General features: G+C 41.4%; 1 protein-coding gene across 1 annotated transcript in view; it reads left to right on the forward strand.

Annotated features, from left to right (window-relative positions):
* TECTB (tectorin beta) overlaps nt 1-20253 on the forward strand; it is a 49445-nt gene that overhangs the window by 10087 nt on the left and 19105 nt on the right. The window contains exons 2-6 of the mRNA XM_081189431.1: nt 16232-16402; nt 17295-17472; nt 18704-18894; nt 19747-19889; nt 19993-20065. Coding sequence (XP_081045557.1) covers nt 17397-17472; nt 18704-18894; nt 19747-19889; nt 19993-20065 — 483 coding nt within the window. The 5' untranslated portion in view covers nt 16232-16402; nt 17295-17396. The remainder of the gene's footprint in view (nt 1-16231; nt 16403-17294; nt 17473-18703; nt 18895-19746; nt 19890-19992; nt 20066-20253) is intronic.

The raw sequence follows: 20253 nt of genomic DNA on the forward strand, positions 1-20253 counted from the left end.
TGTGTCAAACTGCGGAAACAGTTGCAAAACTTTGCTGGAATGTAACTGTTATATTTGAGCAGAAAAGACTGAATGGGATATTGTTACAAGCACCTTTCGTGAAACTTTGTTGATCTATAAAGGCGCTTTGGGAAATTTTGAGTCTATGAAGGGACTTTTGGACTAATGAATTTACTGTCTTGAAACAATTTGGAACTTTAATGGCGGATTACTTCCTTCTTTGTCTTTGAAACCTGGTGGTACTCCCCCTACAGGGCTTTCGGATTATAAAATCCTGGGAACTGACTTTTGTTTTGAATTCCATCTCACTGGTTGTTTACTCCTGAATTTGTCTTTCCCATGGAACAATTGACAATTTGACCTTGAACATTGACAGATGTGTAATGAGTGGTGCAGGGAGAACAAGAGCATCTAAAGCAAAGGAAACTAAAGAGGCTAAGGAAAAAGAAAAGGAAAGAAGACCAGCACAATTTGTACAAACAACATTGACCCAAGGACGCCGTTCGTCGGTTCCAGCTGCACTGGTGACCCAAAGGGAACAAGGGGAAATAACTGAGAAGTCCACTGAGGAAAATATGGCAGCAGGTGGGTCAGATACACTATTAAAACAAATATTGGAGCAATTATCAAGTCTAAACCAGAAGGTGGACGACCAGTCTGTGAAGATAGATAAAGCAACTTCCTCGATTCAAAAATTGACTGACCAAGTTTCCCAGCACACGCAAGCCATAGAGAAATTGCAAGGAGCAACAGCGGAAAATCGGGAACTAGCTGGAGAAGCAATCCAGAAAGTGGGAGTTCTACAAAAAGAGGTTGAAGAAATAAAAGGAGAAGTCAGGCCCCTGCACAAACAGGTGGGTGAACAACAAGTCTATCTGTCAATGGTGGAACTGAAAAACCGCGAGAGCAACATCAAATTGAGAGGTATTCCGGAACTCGAGCAAGGAGACTTGATTGGATACTTAACACAGGAATTCTCGAAGTTCTGGGGTTTAAAGGAAGATACAGATTTCAGGATTGTCTCGGCATATAGACTGGGAAGACTGGTAAGGAAAGACAGATCCAGAGACTGTTTGATAATTTTAAGAACAAAGGAAGAGAGAGACAAGATCCTAGGCCTTCATTTCAAAAAAGCAATTGAAATACAAGACAAAAGGGTGGAAATCTACAGAGATATCCCGAGGCAGTTGCTGGACCTTAGAGCCACCTATACAGAATTAGCAAAATTGCTGAGGCACAACGCAATTCCCTATAGGTGGGAGTTTCCACAGGGATTATCCTTTACCTACAAAGAAAGGAAGGTTAAAATAAGAACACCTGAAGATAACCAAAAGTTCCTTCACGACCACGGAGAAGATCTCCAAAAAGGAGCCAATTGGCTTCCAGTTTTACCAGCACCAATACTGCCCGGAAGTGGGCCAACGCCTACACCCTCGGGATCTGAGCAAAAGGAAGACACCCCATCTTAAGAACATTTTGAATAGAACAGGATGTCTCTGCAGCTACTTAGTTGGAACATAAATGGCGGGAATTCTCCGGAAAAAAGGAGAAGGATATTTCATATCCTAAAAAAAGAACAATTGGATGTAATATGTTTGCAAGAAACACATGTGACTAGGCTCCACAGGAAAGTATTAATCAATAAAAGACTTGGCCAAGAATTTATCTCATCAGACAAAGTTAAAAAAAGAGGTGTTGTAATTTATGCAAAGGAGAACCTGTCGCCAAAATTTTTATTTAAAGATGATCATGGAAGAATTCTCGCAATTGAAATTCAAACACAAGGGGAAAAGATTTTGATACTAGGAGTTTACGCGCCAAATGATGGAAAATCAGAATTCTACAAGAAGCTGCATGAGACAATGATGGACTATTTGGACTATGCTAATATTATTGTGATGGGAGATATGAATGGGGTGGTGTCTACAAATATGGACAAATCCCAAAATCAAAACTTAACAACAGACGGCAGACTCCCTAAAACTTTCTTTGAAATGACAGACAATATGGATTTGATTGACATTTGGAGGACAAGGAACCCCTTGGGTAAAGAAGGAACCTTCTTTTCTGAGGCCCACTTGTCATGGACACGAATCGACCAAATTTGGATATCTAGAGGGCTGGCTCCGAAAACGAGAAAAGTGGAAATCTGCCCAAAAACCTGCTCCGACCATAATGCCTTAAAAATGGAATTGAGAATTTTTCCAACTGGATCCTTCAGATGGAGAATGAATGACACCTTGTTAAGAGATCAAGAGATTGTGAAGAAGGCCCAAAAAACACTAAAGGACTACTTTGAAATAAATCTGAACACTACGGTGGAGAAAAGAACAATCTGGGATGCAAGTAAAGCTGTAATGAGAGGGTTTCTGATTCAACAGAATTCGATAAAAAGAAAATATTGGAATGGAAAAAAAGAAAGAATTTTAGAGAAAATAAGTGAAGGAGAGAAAAAGCTGAGAATCAAACCGAAGTCAAAAGAGGTGCTAAGAGAGATCAAATTCCATCAAGCACAATATTCGAAACTGATCAATCAAGAGATTGAGTGGAAAATCAAACAAATGAAGCAGAGATCGTTTGAATCAGCAAATAAATGTGGAAAGTTGCTGGCTTGGCAGTTGAAAAAAAGACAAAAATTAAATACGGTTACAAATTTGGAGATTCAAGGAAAAATAGTTCAGAAACCAGAAGAAATAAGAAAGTGCTTCCACAGATATTTCAAAGAGCTCTACGCACAGGGGCCTCAGAAAGAATCGGAAATGGACCAATTTCTGGAAACAAATGGACTACCTAAAATAAGTCAAGATAAAAGATCAATTCTTAACAGCAAAATAACTCAACAGGAAATTGAAGGTGCCATCCAAAACATGCAGCTGGGCAAATCTCCAGGCCCGGACGGACTCACCTCCAAATATTATAAAACTTTGAAGGATTTCTTGATACAACCGTTGTTGGAGGTTTGTAACCAGATCATGGAGGGGAGGAAGGCACCGGAAACGTGGAAAGAAGCATTTATCACATTGATTCCCAAGTCAGAAAGGGAAAAGACTCAGCTTAAGAACTACCGTCCCATCTCACTCCTGAATGTGGATTACAAAATTTTTGCAGACATTTTAGCAAGTAGACTTAAAAATGTATTAAATGAAGTAATTCATAAGGACCAAGCAGGCTTTCTCCCTGGTAGACACATGTCGGACAATACCAGGAACATTATTGATATATTGGAGCTGTTGCGAATTAGAAACACAAGGGCTGCTTTAATCTTTATTGATGCGGAGAAAGCATTTGACAACATTTCTTGGATGTTTATGAAGAAGAACTTGAAAGGGATGGGAGTGGGACGGGGGTTTGAAAATGGACTAGAAGCAATTTATTCAGAGCAAAAAGCCAAGTTGATAGTGAACAATGTGGTGTCGGATGAACTTCTAATTGAAAAAGGGACACGACAGGGGTGCCCTTTATCCCCTCTGCTATTTATTTCTGTTCTGGAGGTATTGCTGAATATGATTAGGGAGGACCAGTTGGTGCAAGGTATAGAGGTCGGAGCGAAACAATACAAACTGAAAGCCTTCGCAGATGACCTAGTCTTGACAGTACAGGAGCCAGTATCTAGCACAAAAAGAGTTTTGGAACTTATTCTGGAGTTTGGTCGGGTGGCGGGATTCAAGTTAAACAAACAAAAAACTAAGGTTTTGGTCAAAAATTTGACACCTACAGAGATAGAGGGGTACCAGAAAGAGACAGAGTTAAGTGTGGTTAAAAAAGTGAAATACCTGGGGGTATACTTGTCCACCAAAAATTTAAACCTTTTCAAAGATAACTATGAAAAATGTTGGTTGGAAATTAAAAAAGACTTGGATATCTGGTCAAGATTGAAACTTACCTTGTCAGGCCGAATCGCAGCTATAAAGATGTGTGTTTTGCCAAAAATGCTATTTTTATTTCAAACCCTTCAGGTCGTGGACAGAATGGAATGTTTTGGAAAATGGCAGAAGGATATTTCTAAGTTTGTCTGGCAGGGCAAAAAGCCCCGAATAAAATTTAAAATACTAACCGACTCAAAAGAAAGAGGGGGGTTTGCCCTGCCGGACTTAAGGTTGTACTATGAAGCTGCAGCCTTCTGCTGGTTGAAGGATTGGTTCCTGTTGGAAAACACCGATGTCCTAGATCTGGAGGGGTTTGATAATGTGTATGGTTGGCATGCATACTTGTGGTATGACAAGGCGAAGGTTCATAAATTGTTCAAAAACCATATTGTCAGAAAATCAATTTTTGCCGCCTGGATGAAGTACAAGGATTTATTAGAAAACAAGACCCCGAGGTGGTTATCACCTGTGGAAGCCAAGATTTCTAAAAAAAAGCCCAATATGGAGGCCTATTGGCCAAAATATTGGGAACTGATTGAAAGAGTTGGAGACAATTGGAAGCTCCAAAGCCAGGACAAATTAAAAGGTAAGGTGCGAGATTGGTTACATTATGCTCAAATTCAAGAGGTATTCAAAATGGACAAAAAAGTGGGTTTCCAGTTGGAGAAATCGAAACTGGAGACGGAGTTACTAGAACCAAAGACTAAGGTACTTTCGAGGATGTATGACTTGCTGCTTAAATGGAACACACAGGATGAGACAGTTAAATCTGCTATGATAAAATGGGCACAGGATGTAGGACACAACATTATGTCTGAGGACTGGGAATGGTTATGGAACACCGGTATGAAATTCACGGCATGTAGTGCCTTGAAAGAGAACATTATGAAAATGGTATACCGGTGGTACATGACCCCAGTCAAGTTGGCTAAAATATATCATCTTTCTGATAATAAGTGTTGGAAATGCAAAGAGGCAGAAGGGACATTCTTTCACCTCTGGTGGACCTGCCCGAAAGTAAAGGCCTTTTGGGAAATGATACATAATGAGCTGAAAAAGGTATTCAGATATACCTTTTCTAAGAAACCAGAGGCCTTTCTTCTGGGCATGGTGGACCGGAAGGTGCCAAAGAAGGACAGAACCTTGTTTATGTATGCAACCACAGCAGCTAGGATTCTTATCGCAAAGTTCTGGAAGACACCAGATTTACCCACACTGGAGGACTGGCAGACGCAGCTGATGGACTACATGGAGTTGGCAGAAATGACCGGCAGAATCCGAGATCTGAGCAAAGAAACAATGGAGGAGGACTGGAAAAAATTTAAGGACTATTTGCAAAAACATTATAAGTTGTTTGAGTGTTAAGATTGTGCACGATTAAGAAACGTTATGCTTCTGCAATTTATTTTAAGTAAATGATAAAGTAAGTATTGATGGAAAAAAATGAGACAAACTAGAAACAAAATATTATGTTTATTAAGAGTGTTAAAATTAAATTACAAATTTTTGAAATTGGTAACATAATAAATACAAAGGTATAATAAGTTGGGAAATAAGATAATAAATTGCTGAATTGGTTAGAATGATGAACGCAATGCTGAGAGGATGCGAGGAGGTCCAAAAAGATGTCGAAAAAAATTTTATAATGATCTTTTCTTTTTTTTATGTTTTTCTTTATATATATGGAAAATGTTTCTTGTATATTGTTGTCCAAACAAATTTGTTCATCTGTGGAAAGAAACGCAATAAAAAATTTTTATAAAAAAAAAAAAAAGAAACTGAAGCCTTATCTGAGACAAGAGCTTTGTTTTAATTTTTTAAAAATATATTTCTACGCTACTTTTCCAGGTAAATTGGGCAAATGGTGGGTCTCATTATTGAAGGACAACCCACCCCAATTGAAGAAGAAGAAGAAGAAGAAGAAGAGTTTGGATTTGATATCCTGCTTTATCACTACCCTAAGGAGTCTCAAAGCGGCTAACATTCTCCTTTCCCTTCCTCCCCCACAACAAACACTCTGTGAGGTGAGTGAGGCTGAGAGACTTCAGAGAAGTGTGAATAGCCCAAGGTCACCCAGCAGTTGCATGTAGAGGGGTGAGGAAGCGAACCCGGTTCACCAGTTTACGAGCCACTGCTGTTAACCACTATACCACACTGGCTCTCACTATTGAATAGTGAATCATCAGAACCTCATACCATTCAATGGCAAAATCGTACAGTGATCCATGCCACCACACCCAAGTTGGAAACAAGTCCATCAAGAGGAGATAGAATGCCATGATAATGCTAAATCCAAAGTGAGCCAGAACTGGAGGTTGTTATGGTTACTGTCAAACTCATGAAGCTTTCCATTCTAGATACTAGATGTTGGAGGGGTTTTGGATGGGCTAGATACTGTAATGCCTTCTGCCTATCCCTGCCCAGCTGTAATCATGGGGACAACCCAGAAACAGCCACCCAAATGGGAGATGGACAGAAGCAACCAGTGGCAGCATCCCCAGCAGCTATCAGGAACTCTCAAAACAGGGCACTTCAGGGTAGGGCTGGGCCGGGCTCGGATAGGATGTGATTGCAAAGATCCTGATTTGGGTCTCTTTGCTGTGCCAGCATGGGAGCTAGCTCAGTAAAGAGACATTATTCCCTGTCCAACCTTCTGTCCTGGCTGGCACAAATGGCAGCATTGGAGCTGCCCAGAGTAGCTGGGACAACCCAGTCAGATGGGTGTGGTACAAGTAATAAATTAGCAGTAGTAGTGGCTACAAGTCCTGCCACTACCAGCCATTCATCTGGATTGGTAATGATCAGCAAATCCTGCAGTCTCTTGCATAGATGATATATGAAATGTGTTGATGCACTTCATGTATTTGTTGTTTAGTCGTTTAGTCGTGTCCGACTCTTCGTGACCCTATGGACCAGAGCACGCCAGGCACTTCTGTTGGAGCCTCAGTTTCATGATCTGTCCTTCCAGTGAGCACTCAGGGCTGATTTCCTTAAGAATGGATATGTTTGATCTTCTTGCAGTCCATGGGACTCTCAAGAGTCTCCTCCAGCACCATAATTCAAAAGCATCAATTCTTCGGCGATCAGCCTTCTTTATGGTCCAGCTCTCACTTCCATACATCACTACTGGGGAAACCATAACTTTTACTATACGGACCTTTGTTGGCAAGGTGATGTCTCTACTTTTTAAGATGCTGTCTGGGTTTGTCATTGCTTTTCTCTTTTTAATTAAAAAAAGTTAAAATGGCAACACAGAGGCCACCATTCAGGGAATGGGGACCATTGCATCGAGGGAAGGGAACCAACCACCACCGCCAGTCTGCCATGCCATGCCACAGAATTGCCACTTGCGAAACTTCTGTTCGCTTAGGAAATCTGAGTGAGGGCATCTGCTGTTGGCTGCCTTTCCAACTTTGTCTTCCTGAACAGTGCTTCTCACAGCTGCCACCTTGCTGTAGAAAATGAGAGGCGCACATAAATGAGGAAGCAGGCAAAAGCAACAGTAATGTTGGGAAATACTCAGGTTTGTAACCACAGTGGTACAGCGAGAGCTGGACCTTGCGGCTGATGCCCAGGACCCAACAATCCAGGGGCTGCCTAGATGACCATTTGGAGAACAACAGATAATTGTGGAGGGGGGGAGGATATAGCATGGCAAACAGGCCCTGCATCAGCCCCTGTGCTGGCATGCACATTCCAGGGCATTGGTTATTACAGCATCCTTATGATCCTTTTTTCAAAAACACATTTTATACTTGTGGATTGGTCTTCCAGACATGTACATGGTTACAGATGTTCATTTTATTATTTTTATTTTGAGAATATTTTATCCTCTCCCCAGTGCTATTGTTCTAGAAAAAGAGTTGCCGGAACTCACCATAAACACCTCCCTTGTTCTCTTATAATGACAATGGTACCCACCTGAAAGGTGCCAGAACTGAGTTCTAGCAGAAAAACGCCCTGCATACACATATAATATATATTGCTATTCTTTGTAACCACCTGAACTAACTAAAATTGTTTTTTACACCCTTCCCTTGCCACTGCTACATCCATGATATAACCTTATACAGCCAATGTTTTCACAGACAATATTGAGTTGAGCTTTATTTTCTATATATTTTTGCTTTTCTGTCACACACAACATTGATGGTGCTTCTCTAAACCAGGCAATAGAATGCATGTGATTATCTCCATGACACTTGGAATGCTTCTGGCACTGATTTCATAGCACTCAATTAATTGCTTTTAATGCTTGTTCAGGCACAGATTTAAATGACACTGGAGGGAACAATCAAATTGATTAATCCTCTGAATCTGCTAAGCTTCTTGAATACATTACTACAGTCATTTCAATTTAGCAAAGGGAAAAAAGAAAATATCTTGGCATTGTTTGGATCTTAACAGCACAAGCAGCTCAAATGTAGATATCTAATTATTAGCCCCACCTATTCATTTTTCTATCCCTTCAAATTTACTAAATTGCATTACCCCATGATGTTTGTTTCACATTCACCCTGTTAGACTGGATCCCAATTCAACCTTAAATTCAGATTCTCATTTTAGATACTCTTAAATTATGACTCTGAGTCTTTGTTTACAAGAATATGACTTGTGTTTCATTTCAAGTTACAGAAACAAACCCTAAAACATTTTATATCTTGTGTCATATAGGAATTCTAATGGAAAGCATAATTCTTCGTAGCAAATTCATTACAAAAAGAAGGCAGATATAACATCATTAAATGTTGTGATTCAATCTGAAATCTATGGTTTTCCCAATCATGACTATCATTAAATACGTTTGGTATATGTGTAGGTCAATTTACTTGAATTTCAAAAGGATAAATTTCTTTTAAATGGCCATGTCTGTTAGAAAAAAGCTAAAGGGTACAATTAGGTTGGTAACATCTCTTTTAAAGCATGTTTGAAATAAGCAGTAATTTATTAAATAAATCTAAAGTTCTGTCTGAGAATGAAGAATCCATGAAATAAAGACTCTGACTAGTGCATTCCATGTCTACCCAAAAGAAAGCTGTGTTGCTTTCAATGGGACTTGTTCCCAGGTAGGCATATATAGCAGAATCAGGATCCTCAGGCCTGGAGGTCAAGTACAGTCTGCCAAGCCTCTCCATCTACTCTTCCCAGGTCTTACCCCAACCTTGGCCGCACGTTGCTGCTACTAAGTGGCCCTGCTCCATTATCTCCTTGAGTGCTTTTACATTTCTGGATTGTATCATTGAACTGTAGTAATGCCTCTTGTTTACTTGGATGGATGGCGGATGGAAAGATATTTGTATGTGGAAACCTCTGGCTTTTGTGTGGCTGGAATGTAGCCTCCTGTACAAAGGTAAGACTCACACCTGTTGCTCCACCCACTTCCGCCTCTGGCTCTGCTCATCACAGGAGGGAAGCCCCTGGCAAGTTATTCATGAGAAGTGGTCTTCAAGCTGAAAAAAAGGGTTTCCCAGCCTTGGTGTATAGGTTCACAGTCTAAGTGCTTCCTCTCTCAGAAACAACAACAACAACATGAAAATATACCCTTTTCGAAAGGTAAGAGCTACTAAAAAGGGAGGGGAAAGTGCAAAGCAAACAAAACAAACCCTACTTTGTGCAATTTCATGAAAGAAGGTGACCATACAATGAGGATCTGTCCCATTCTAACTGTTATCAACAAGCTGAAAATCACACACACACACACACACACACACACACACACACAACCTGGGGCAAGGGAAGGATCATGATTCTAGTGTGCCAATGAAAGTAGAGAGAAATATTCAGTAGAATTTTGTGACTTGGGAAAACTAGACACCTTTTTTCTCTCTCATCTGTAGCCATTCTTGGAACGAGTGTGAATATTGATGTTCATATTTCATAGAAAAACTAACAGAAGATGGAAGTTTGTGGAGGCAGAGGAAATGTCATTTCCAAAGCACTGAATAACTATGATATTTAAAATGACTGAGGGAAGCATTATAATGTCTGCTGGATTCTTCTTTATTCTGAATTCCACTTTGTAAGCATGAACAAATCCACTTGATATTTGGAATTTCGGGAAGTTACTTGAAGACTCCAAGCTGTATTTTCCACCCCTTAAGGGCCGCTGTATCACTCTAGCACAGTGTGGAAAAGTACAGCAGATACACCATAAAGATGGGAAGAGGGGAACCTAACCCACCCCCATGACACTATCTTCAATTGCTGCTGCTGGTGTTCTCAGCACAGTTTCACACCAACCCCATCATTCTTCTGCCAGTCCTCAAGTTCATTTTATTTTATTTTATTTAAAAATCTGTAATTGGAGTTTTATTTATTTTACTCTAGGTATAGGCTGCTCACTATTCCACAGATCTCAAAGCAAGAAAAGGGGGGAAACCAAAATACTAGAGGCGGAGGGAAGGCTCCAGAGGGATGCCGGAGAGGGTCCCAGTAGGGAGAGAGGCAGCCCATCTGCTGGGGAAGGAAATCAGCATAACACCAGTGGAGAAGGGGGGCAGATGGGGGAATCGGAGAGGAGGCTCCAAGACTCCTCGCCGGAGACCAGCGGAGAGAGTACGGGTACTCTGCTGCCCACACCCTCCCTGCGCAGAAGACTTCTGCGCAGGGAGAGTAGGAGGAGACTTGGCGTCAAAGAACTTCTTTGCTGGAAGAAGTTCAAGAAACACCCACTGACGGATTCTGCCAGCGGCTGAGACAGCCATGTAGCTAGAGGCTGTCCAGACAGAAAGGGTTCCACCAGGTAACCTAGCCAGGAGTGGTGGCAACTTACGCACGAGCAACCCCTGGACCCATTACAGTTACCTGGACATAGAACGAACTAGAAATGTGATTGTTTTCTTTGATTTGCTAAAAACCAAGCCAAGTCTCCTCCCATCTTCTAGAGTTAGTTAAGTGAAAGAGAGGGCTGTTAGATTACATCAGTTCTGTACCTATGTCAACAGCTCAGCTTAGTCCAGGCTGGGATTCAATCCTGCCTGAAAGATTACTGTTGACCTCCAGGAAGAGTATGGAAAAAGGGAAGCCACACGCTACAGACTTCTAATGAACTTAAGCTCTTTGTTCTTCTTACTGCTTCTCCCTCAGCGAGCTCCTGAGCTGCTGCTGCCTCCCAGTGTTGAGCAGAATGACCTTATAAAGACAACTAGGCTGCCCTTGTGAAAGAGCAACTTCCTTGGGATTTGTGCCCATTTTGCTAGCACAACCTGCTTTTCCAGGAAAGGCTAATCAATCTTGGGTGTGGTTTGGATGCACTACGGCTGTCAGGGTGGAGGAGGAGACCTGCCTTGCACATAGTACTGTGTCCTGTTCTGATTCCCTAATAAATCTGACCTCTAATCTATTCCTGAGTCCAAAGCATATCCAGCTACCTCCTAACATGTGTTGATCTTATAAGTTTCTAATAAAAGTTATATTGTAACAGGAGCAGCCAGGGGACCTGGGAAAGCTGAAAAATCTCTTTTAATTATGTTGAGATAATCCCAATTTGCCTATTTAGAGCCCATTCTCACAGAGGGGGGTAACATTTCTTTTCCTATTATGGATTAGGGTTAGTTTTGTTTTGTTTTTTTAAGGTTGTTCCAGTTCCCTTGACATACGCTTGATCATCCCATATATCAGAAACGACTTTTTCCCAGAATGGCACTCCCAGCATGGGCTACGCAGTATATTCAAAGACTTTCTGGGTATTAGCAGCAGCTAGACTGGTGACTTTGAGCAACCGCCGAGACCACAAAACACCAGTCTTGAAAGACCTACATTGGCTCCCAGTACGTTTCCGAGCAAAATTCAAAGTGTTGGTGCTGACCTTTAAAGCCCTAAATGGCCTCGGCCCAGTATACCTGAAGGAGCGTCTCTACCCCCATCGTTCTGCCCGAACCCTAAGGTCCAGCGCCGAGGGCCTTCTGGCGGTTCCCTCACTGCGAGAAGCCAAGTTACAGGGAACCAGGCAGAGGGCCTTCTCGGTAGTGGCACCCACTCTGTGGAACACCCTCCCACCAGATGTCAAGGAAATAAACAACTATCTGACGTTTAGAAGACGTCTGAAGGCAGCCCTGTTTAGGGAAGTTTTTTATGACTGGTGTTTTAATGTTTTGTTAATCTTTTGTTGGACGCTGCCCAAAGTGGCTGGGGAAACCCAGCCAGATGGGCAGGGTGTAAATAAAAAAGTTGTTGTTGTTGTTGTTAGTGGGCAAGTAAGTGACCATCTTGAAATAGTTCTGCCCTAAACAGGATGACCTTGATAGCAGAAAGTGAGGAGCAATTAAAGAACCTTTTATTGAGGGTGAAAGAGGAGAGTGCAAAATATGGCCTGAAGCTCGGCATTAAAAAAAACTAAGATAATGGCCACTGCTCCCATCACCTCCTGGCAAATAGGGGGAAGAAATGGAGGCAGTGAGAGATTTTACTTTCTTGGGCTCCATGATCACTGCAAATGGTGACAGCAGTCACAAAATTAAAAGACGCCTGCTTCTTGGGAGAAAAGCAATGACAATCCTAGACAGCATCTTTAAAGGCAGATACATCATCTTGCCAACAAAGGTCTGTATAATTAAAGCTATGGTTTGCCCAGTAGTGATGTATGTAAGTGAGAGCTGGACCATAAAGAAGGCTGATCACCAAGGAATTGATGCTTTTGAATTATGGCGCTGGAAGAGACTCTTGAGAGTCCAATGGACTGCAAGAAGATCAAACCTATCCATTCTGAAGGAAATCAGCCCTGAGTGCTCACTAGAAGGACAGATTGTGAAGCTGAGACTCCAATACTTTGGCCACCTCATGAGAAGAGAAGACTCCCTGGAAAAGAGCCTGATGCTGGGAAAGATTGAGGGCACAAGGAGAAGGGGACGACAGAGGACGAGATGGTGGGAAAGTGTTCTTGAAGCTACCAACATGAGTTTGACCAAACTGCGGGAGGCAGCGGAAGACAGGAGTGCCTGGCATGCTCTGGTCCATGGGGTCACAAAGAGTCGGACATGACTAAATGACTAAACAACAACAACAATAAACAGGATGACATCAGGCTCAAGATACGGAATATATCTGTATCATGAAGTTGTATTTGTCAGGTATACCAAACATTGCCACCAGCTAGGTAAAGGTAAAGGCACCCCTGACCATTAGGTCCAGTCGTGGCAGACTCTGGGGTTGTGGCGCTCATCTCACTTTATTGGCCGAGGGAGCCGGCGTACAGGTTCCGGGTCATGTGGCCAGCATGACTAAGCCACTTCTGGTGAACCAGAGCAGCGCAAGGAAATGCCGTTTACCTTCCCACCAGAGCTGTACCTATTTATCTACTTGCACTCTGACATGCTTTCAAACTGCTAGGTGGGCAGGAGCAGGGACCCAACAACGGGAGCTCACCCCGTTGTGGGGATTTGAACCGCTGACCTTCTGATCGGCAAGTCCTAGGCTCAATGATTTAGACCACAGCACCACCTTGCCACCAGCTAGCTCCATCTTAATGCTCAGACACTTATGAGCGGTTTCATTCCTGCTATACTTTCTCTGCATTTTTCTCTTTCTTCCACCAGTGAAAAAGATTCCCCCCTCCTTTTTTTTTAGTAAAGGAGAAAAGAAGGGAAAATGGGTCCTTTGTGCCATTCATTAGTCTGTCAGATTGCCTAAGATTGGCAGTCAGCCCTTGTATCAAAGCCATTGTTCTTGGTGTATTTCGTTGCTGGACATGGTCCCAGTAGCACTGGAAGGCTGCCACAGATATGGCAATGGCAGCAGCTTCATAACAGCCTCTCTTTATTCTGGCAACTCAAAGCCAGCCAAATTGTCCCTGTTCCATGGCTTTTAAGTCAAGAAATGCTGTGCCATGTTCTATGGGAATGAGAATACAAGACCACAGTACAGAGCATAACTGAAAATGCTAAGAGCCAGCCACTTGGTTTGTGTAGATTTGGGGGGGGGGGACGGACGGACACAACAACAACAACTGCATTGCCAGGACAAAATTGGAATATGGCATCACCCTGGAAGATCAGATCTCTTCCCTGAGATATGAGAAGAAATAACTATAAGATGAAAAAGACCCTGAGCATGTGCAAAGCACAAAGTACATTTCCTCCTCACCTGTGAGTAACCAGAACCAGCCTTTGTGTACATCTGGGATAAGTGGGAAAGACTCATTTGTTGACCCACATCAGACAACCTTTTTCACCTGATCGCCATTTAGTGAAGTGGTAATCATAAGCCAGGCATGTCCAAAGTTTGTTTTGAGAGCCTAAATCGGCCCGTCAGTCAGTTTAATCTGGCCCCTGTGGCAGTTAATTTCCTGGGGTAAAATCCTTAAAAATACCTCAACAACTTCAATCTTAAGGAAAGCTCAACAATTTTCACTTCATCAAATTTGGCCCTCTTTGAAAAAAAGTTTTGACACCATTGTGACATAAGCCATTCGCTGTCCTCTTCTGCTCTGAAAAGAACTATGCATATTAATAAACAAACAGATAAGCAATGATGGGGCCACCTAGTGGAAACTGCTTGAAACAATGTGCACACTGCAGTTCATATTATAGTATTATAGGTCAGTGTTTCCCAACCTTTTTTGGGCAAAGGCACACTTGTTTGATGAAAAAAATCTCGAGGCACACCACCATTACAGCCCCGTGACGTCAGCACGCAGCGTCACGCCGGGAGGGACGCACGAAAGTGTAAGTTTCAATTTTTTTTCCTCCCCCTTGCCGGGGAACCTCCAAGCTTTGGGGGTGGGGGGGGAGGAGGCAGCAAAGCGAGGCAGGAAGGAGAGCGCGGCTTGGCTGGGTGAGCTTTGGCAGGGGCAGGGAATGAGAGCCGCGAGGCGGGCGCTGCGGACAGAGGCGCTGCCCGCCGAGCTCGCAGGCAGCCAGGCAGGCAGACGGCGAGAGCCCTGCGCTGGGCGGCCTCTCCTCGCCGCCGCCGCCCCGCCTCTCGCCGCCCGACTCGCCCGCCTCCCTCCAGGCAACATCTCGCGGCACACCAGGCAACATCTCGCGGCACACTAGTGTGCCGCGGAACAGTGGTTGGGAAACACTGTTATAGGTAGACCCACATTGCAGCCCACTGCCCAGTTAACTGCTTCAGCAATCTGCAACCCTGTCTTGGTTTCTGCACAATATAAACAGAGCTTCAACTAGAAAAACATAGTGTAAAGTCATTAGAAGAACACTGTAAGATATTTTGTTGCTAGATTGTTCCAAACGAGTGTGTTTTCTGTAAGAAGAGCTGTTTTCTTGCTGTAAAACACTGATTATATTATCTCGCAAAGTGCCACTTTTTGCATGAACAGGTCTCCGCCTTACAACAGGTGAACAGCAAACATTCTAAGTAACAGCCGAGACAACAAGGAGAAATTGAAAAGCTATTTCTTAAACAGCATTTTGAAGCGAAGATCACAAGAAGCCATTTATTCACTTTTTGTAGATCGTTCTAGAGATACTCAAATAGTTAAGGTTTTTGCCATCTGCTTAATCTAAAGGGGGCTCTTGGGGCGGGTAATTAGCATCCACAGTATAATTTGCTATTTAGTGAATGCTCTTTTTTTTTATTTGCCACTACTCAGAGAAATACAAACCTCCCCCGAGCCCTCACCTTTTATCAGTGCAGATATCAAATGTTGTTTCACCTAAGTAAGTTTTGTGCAGTTCTTGTTTCTTATGCAAATAAAGACATCTACAGACAACTCTTCAGTGTAGCAGAAATTGCTCTGATTAGTGCCTTTTGCCTAAGAGGGGATTGTGTACTTAAAAACTACTTACTTGTAATGAAACTTTGGGAATTTTATTTCCTCTGACAATTATAAAATCAAAGTAGTTTATTATCTCAAAGAAAGTGGTGAATTTTGATTTAAAAACTGCTCTGTCAAGATCCTTGGTGAGATTTTAGGCATCTCTTTAAAAAGAAAAATACTTAGACTTACCACAAACATTAGGGGCGATAGCCAACTAAGATACTCAGAGTAGACCCATTTAAACCAATTGACTTAATTTGATTTCTGTGGGTTTACTCTGAAGACTTAGTTGGACATAACTACAGAAGAGTTTCAGATTGTTTTAAAGTCCTTTATAGGTCTGGACCAACTAGGTGCTTATAATATAAAACGCACATTTTAATAGCTCAGTTGATAAAACTAGATCTGTGCTAGTTGCAATTTTCTTTAAACACTGCATGAAAAAATATGCACATTTTTGTAAAACCATGTCAGTTGCAATAATCAGATTTCTCTTTAGTCATTTAAAAATGAGTCATACTTTTGGTAAAGAGTCCTGTATATGACACAACTTGACAGTAAAATACTGAATACTGAAAAACTTGGACCGCTTGTATTGGAAAAGTGAGTGATCTAACCTGTTATCCATCCAACCCTGTTTCCCCACAAGGGCTAATCAAGGCTGAATACGCAGGGGCTCCTTTTACAAGATGGCCTATATAAAGCAAAGATAATTCCAGCTGGTGCTGTTTGAAAGAACACCTTGGGAAAAGCAAATATACCCTCTTTCATTTTAAACAGAGATAATGAACAGCTTGATCTACAACCTTGTTCCAATGCTGTACGTATGATGCTCTAAACATTTTCCTGGACATAATTAGGAGATTGAAACAGAAAAGTAATACTAGTACTAATACTAATACTAAAATGTGTGTTTGAAAATATTGTGTAATATATTTTGAAATAAATTATGAGATAGATTGAAAACATCAGATAGATGCCTAGATGGGTTACAATGTTAAAATATAAAATAATAGTGCTAAAATGGCTTTCAGTGTCCAGAGTATGATATGTGTAATATCAGTGACCTATTTTTTTTAATTTGAAATAAATAGCATTATGAGCAATGTATTATGGGTGCCTTTATAACAGGTGGTCTCACAGAAATATTAAGCTTCAGAATACATTGTTTTAGATTATAATTATAATTTGTGAGGTAGAATAGCAGTAATTACACTCATGTGAAAGAATGTTTGGATACAAAATCTTCCAGTTAACAATAGAAATTACAACTGCCAAATCAATGGATGTGTAAAATATTTTTGTTACTTTGACTTTTCTCTTGCCTTCTAATGAGATCTTTTCTTTTATCCAGTGTTTGCTTTCTCTTCAATCCCATTCACTGTCAGATTTAGTATTTCTCCTCCAAATCCCATTTTACCTCTTTTTTTAAAAAAACAAACACATTTGTTTAAAAAAATAAAATGAAAGAAGGCATTAGTAATTCATTTCTTATGACACAGATCTCTTCTTAGAAGGTTGCAATCCAGTAGCCTCAAACTCATTGGTCTCAGTATGATCTATCTATTGAGTTGATAGGGATAAGGTTGTACTGTAAGAACATGGAAGGGAAAAATTCAAAATCCAGTAGATTTCAATAGTTTCTGTTGGGAATTGCACTTAACTCATTTTGAATAGAAGAGTTTACATTTCTGACTTCTGGTAATTCATAGGCAATTCAAAGAAGTTTGATACATGTGAATCCTTCTCAGCATCCAGCAGCATTTTGGAAAATCAAGTCCTGGTTTTCTTAGTATTTACATATCTTTGGAAAGATGATGATGGTGGCTTTTCTCCTGTGGGTCATCTTGGCTCGAGGCATTGTGGCACGTTGCAGTCCAAACAAAGCAGGTAAAATAGCTGCATACTATTCCAGCGATGTTAACCTCTTGCAATTAAATACGCTTCCAACTGCTTAGTTTTATTTATCAAGAGAGCCACAGATATTCATTACAACCTGTTTGTGACAATGTATATATGGGCTTGGATTGAATGTTCTCTGACTGCCAGTGCAAGGACTGTTGCACTAGCATAATATTGGTTGTGCAGTATGAAATCCAGCACAAGGATCCTAGGGAAAAATTGCCATGCAACAGGTGGTACAACACAGAGGCAGCAAGCCTTGTTTCACCGCTTGAGGCAAGACGAGAATGTGCTGTGTGCTCTGTGAGATCTCAAGAGATTGTGATTAGATTGTTTGGACCATGTATCCTTTGGCTTTTCCATCGGCACTGGACACCTCATCACTGAAATTCAGTACTGGAACACAAATTAAGGGCCTGTTGCTTTCATAAATGGTGGATTAATGTGAGACAGTATCCCTGTTCTTGCTTTGGAAGTGTAATTTGGAGATTGCGGGGAAATAGCTGAAAGAATCCAATATCTCTGCCGGCTTCTTTGGAGTGTGTCACACACACATAATAGCACCTGCAATAGTACCTTTGTCTAGATAAAGGAAAGAACTTATCTGAATCACTGCCCCTAGCCCCTGTTCAGGGTACCTGTAATTAAACTGAAATCTTAGCAGCTGATTATTCTCTCTCTCTTTAATTCAGTGCTTTTTTTCTTGGGGGACGCTAGGGGACGCATACCCCTAAACATTTTGTGAATCTAAGTTTGGCCTCATGGAGGGGCAGTATTTCAATATGAGTGGGGAAATGGCAGTACCCCTAAACATCTTTGTAGAAGAAGAAAAAAGCACTGCTTTCATTGCAAACTGATGTGTAAATGTGGAAAATTGAAGACGGGAAATGAGAAACTGAGAGAAACCGAAAGTGACAGATTCACCCATCTGAACATGATGTGGCATGGACATAGCCTGCAGGCATCCTAATGAACATGTGTATATTGGGGTTGCAGGCTGCTGCCTCCTACCACGTGCATTTATTGAATGTAGTTTGAACGTCTGGAGAAACAACTAGTTGCCAAGCTGAACACTTGATTTGAGTCCAGGCTTACCAGAGCTAAGCCTTCGAACTTGTGTTTTCACTGGCATTTGCAAAATAATGATAGAGGCGCATTTTGTAATCACTTCACCATGCTCTAGTAGTGCTTTCCTCCCACTCCTTTTTTTTACTTCTAGATGCCATTTTGGTGTACTGTTATCCTAAAACCATAATTGCAAGAATCCCCGAATGTCCTTATGGGTGGGAAGTTAATCAACTGGCTCTTGGAGGAATTTGCTACAACGGGGTCCATGAGTCGGGGTATTACCAGTTTACAATCCCAGATTTGTCACCCAAAAATAAGTCATACTGTGGAACTCAATCTGATGTAAGTAGCCAAAGTATAAATGCTTCCCCAAGTTGGATGGTGACTGTGTCCAATAAATGTCTGAAGCTGTTCATGCCTTTCCTGAGACTTTCACCAGTTTTACAACAACTTTTTTTATTTATAATTTGAAAAACAATAGATTCACAATATCTCTTATACCTTTTCAACATTGTTTTATATAGATCCATTGTTTAAATTTATATTTGATCCCTGATAGCTTCACCCTGATGGAACACACACTGCTGGCCCTATCCATTTAATGTACAGGCATTTAAAATGACATCTGTACAGCTCTGTGCACTAGGGAGATTTTCACAGTTGCGGCACATGTACAATCATGGGTGCCATGCCACACACCCCTATGCAGACCCTGTACTAAATAGGTGTATACCTAGGGCTAACACTGCAGTTCAGCTCCTACTTCACACATTCCCTTGTACATGTGGGGAAGATCTGAATGGAGATTTGGGTGTATGTTTATGTCTAATCCATCTAAGACCTACAAGACATTTAAAAAAATAAAATAAAGCACTGCAAATCTATTTCACAGTTGCTGAGGGACTCTAGGTTACAGAGTCCCTCTGTAATCTAATCTAAAAATATGAAGTTTGGAGCAAAACAACAACAACCCACAGACTTTAATAACCAACTTATTTATAGGCCATGACTTTTTGCTGGCAAAAGTCTATTTCACCAGATCAGTCACAGTGTGCTTCCCGCATGTTCTCTCATGTGTGTTTACTCTTTCAGAAATTTGAGATAATGTAGAAGTGAACTCTTGACGTGACCGTGTAAAACAAAAATGGCATATGCAGTGTCACCGTTTACCTCTTGATCTTTTCATGGTTGCAGTTCAAAAGCCCCATCTATCATTTCTATAACTCCATCGTCTCCAATGACACCTCTGTGATTGTGAAGAGTCAGCCTGTAAACTACTCATTTACATGCACATACCATGCAAACTATCTGGTGAACCACGCTGCCTTTGACCAAAGGTAACTCTGCCTCGATTCAATTGGCCTTCATCTTCTAGCATATGCCTCACTCTGCATTCAACAGTGTATGATTCAGTCATGTGACATTTCCTGCCTCTTTTAGAGTGGCAACTATTCATGTGAAGAATGGCAGTTCCGGTTCATTTGAAAGCCAGCTGTCCCTCAACTTCTATACTGTAAGTACCCTCTGTGTCTGTCTGCTGATTTCCACTGTAAATTTTTCGATGGTGCAATGGTGAAGTGAAGAGGCCAAATATATGCAAATGCATAGGAGACTGCCTCCATTTTACCAAATGTAAATGAAAAATTTGGTTGTAGACATTCTGTTACTCTTTGGGGGTACTATAGGCTACACAAACTAGCA

Source organism: Podarcis bocagei (assembly GCF_964188305.1).
Source record: "Podarcis bocagei genome assembly, chromosome: 4".
NCBI classification, from domain to species: Eukaryota; Metazoa; Chordata; class Lepidosauria; order Squamata; family Lacertidae; genus Podarcis; species Podarcis bocagei.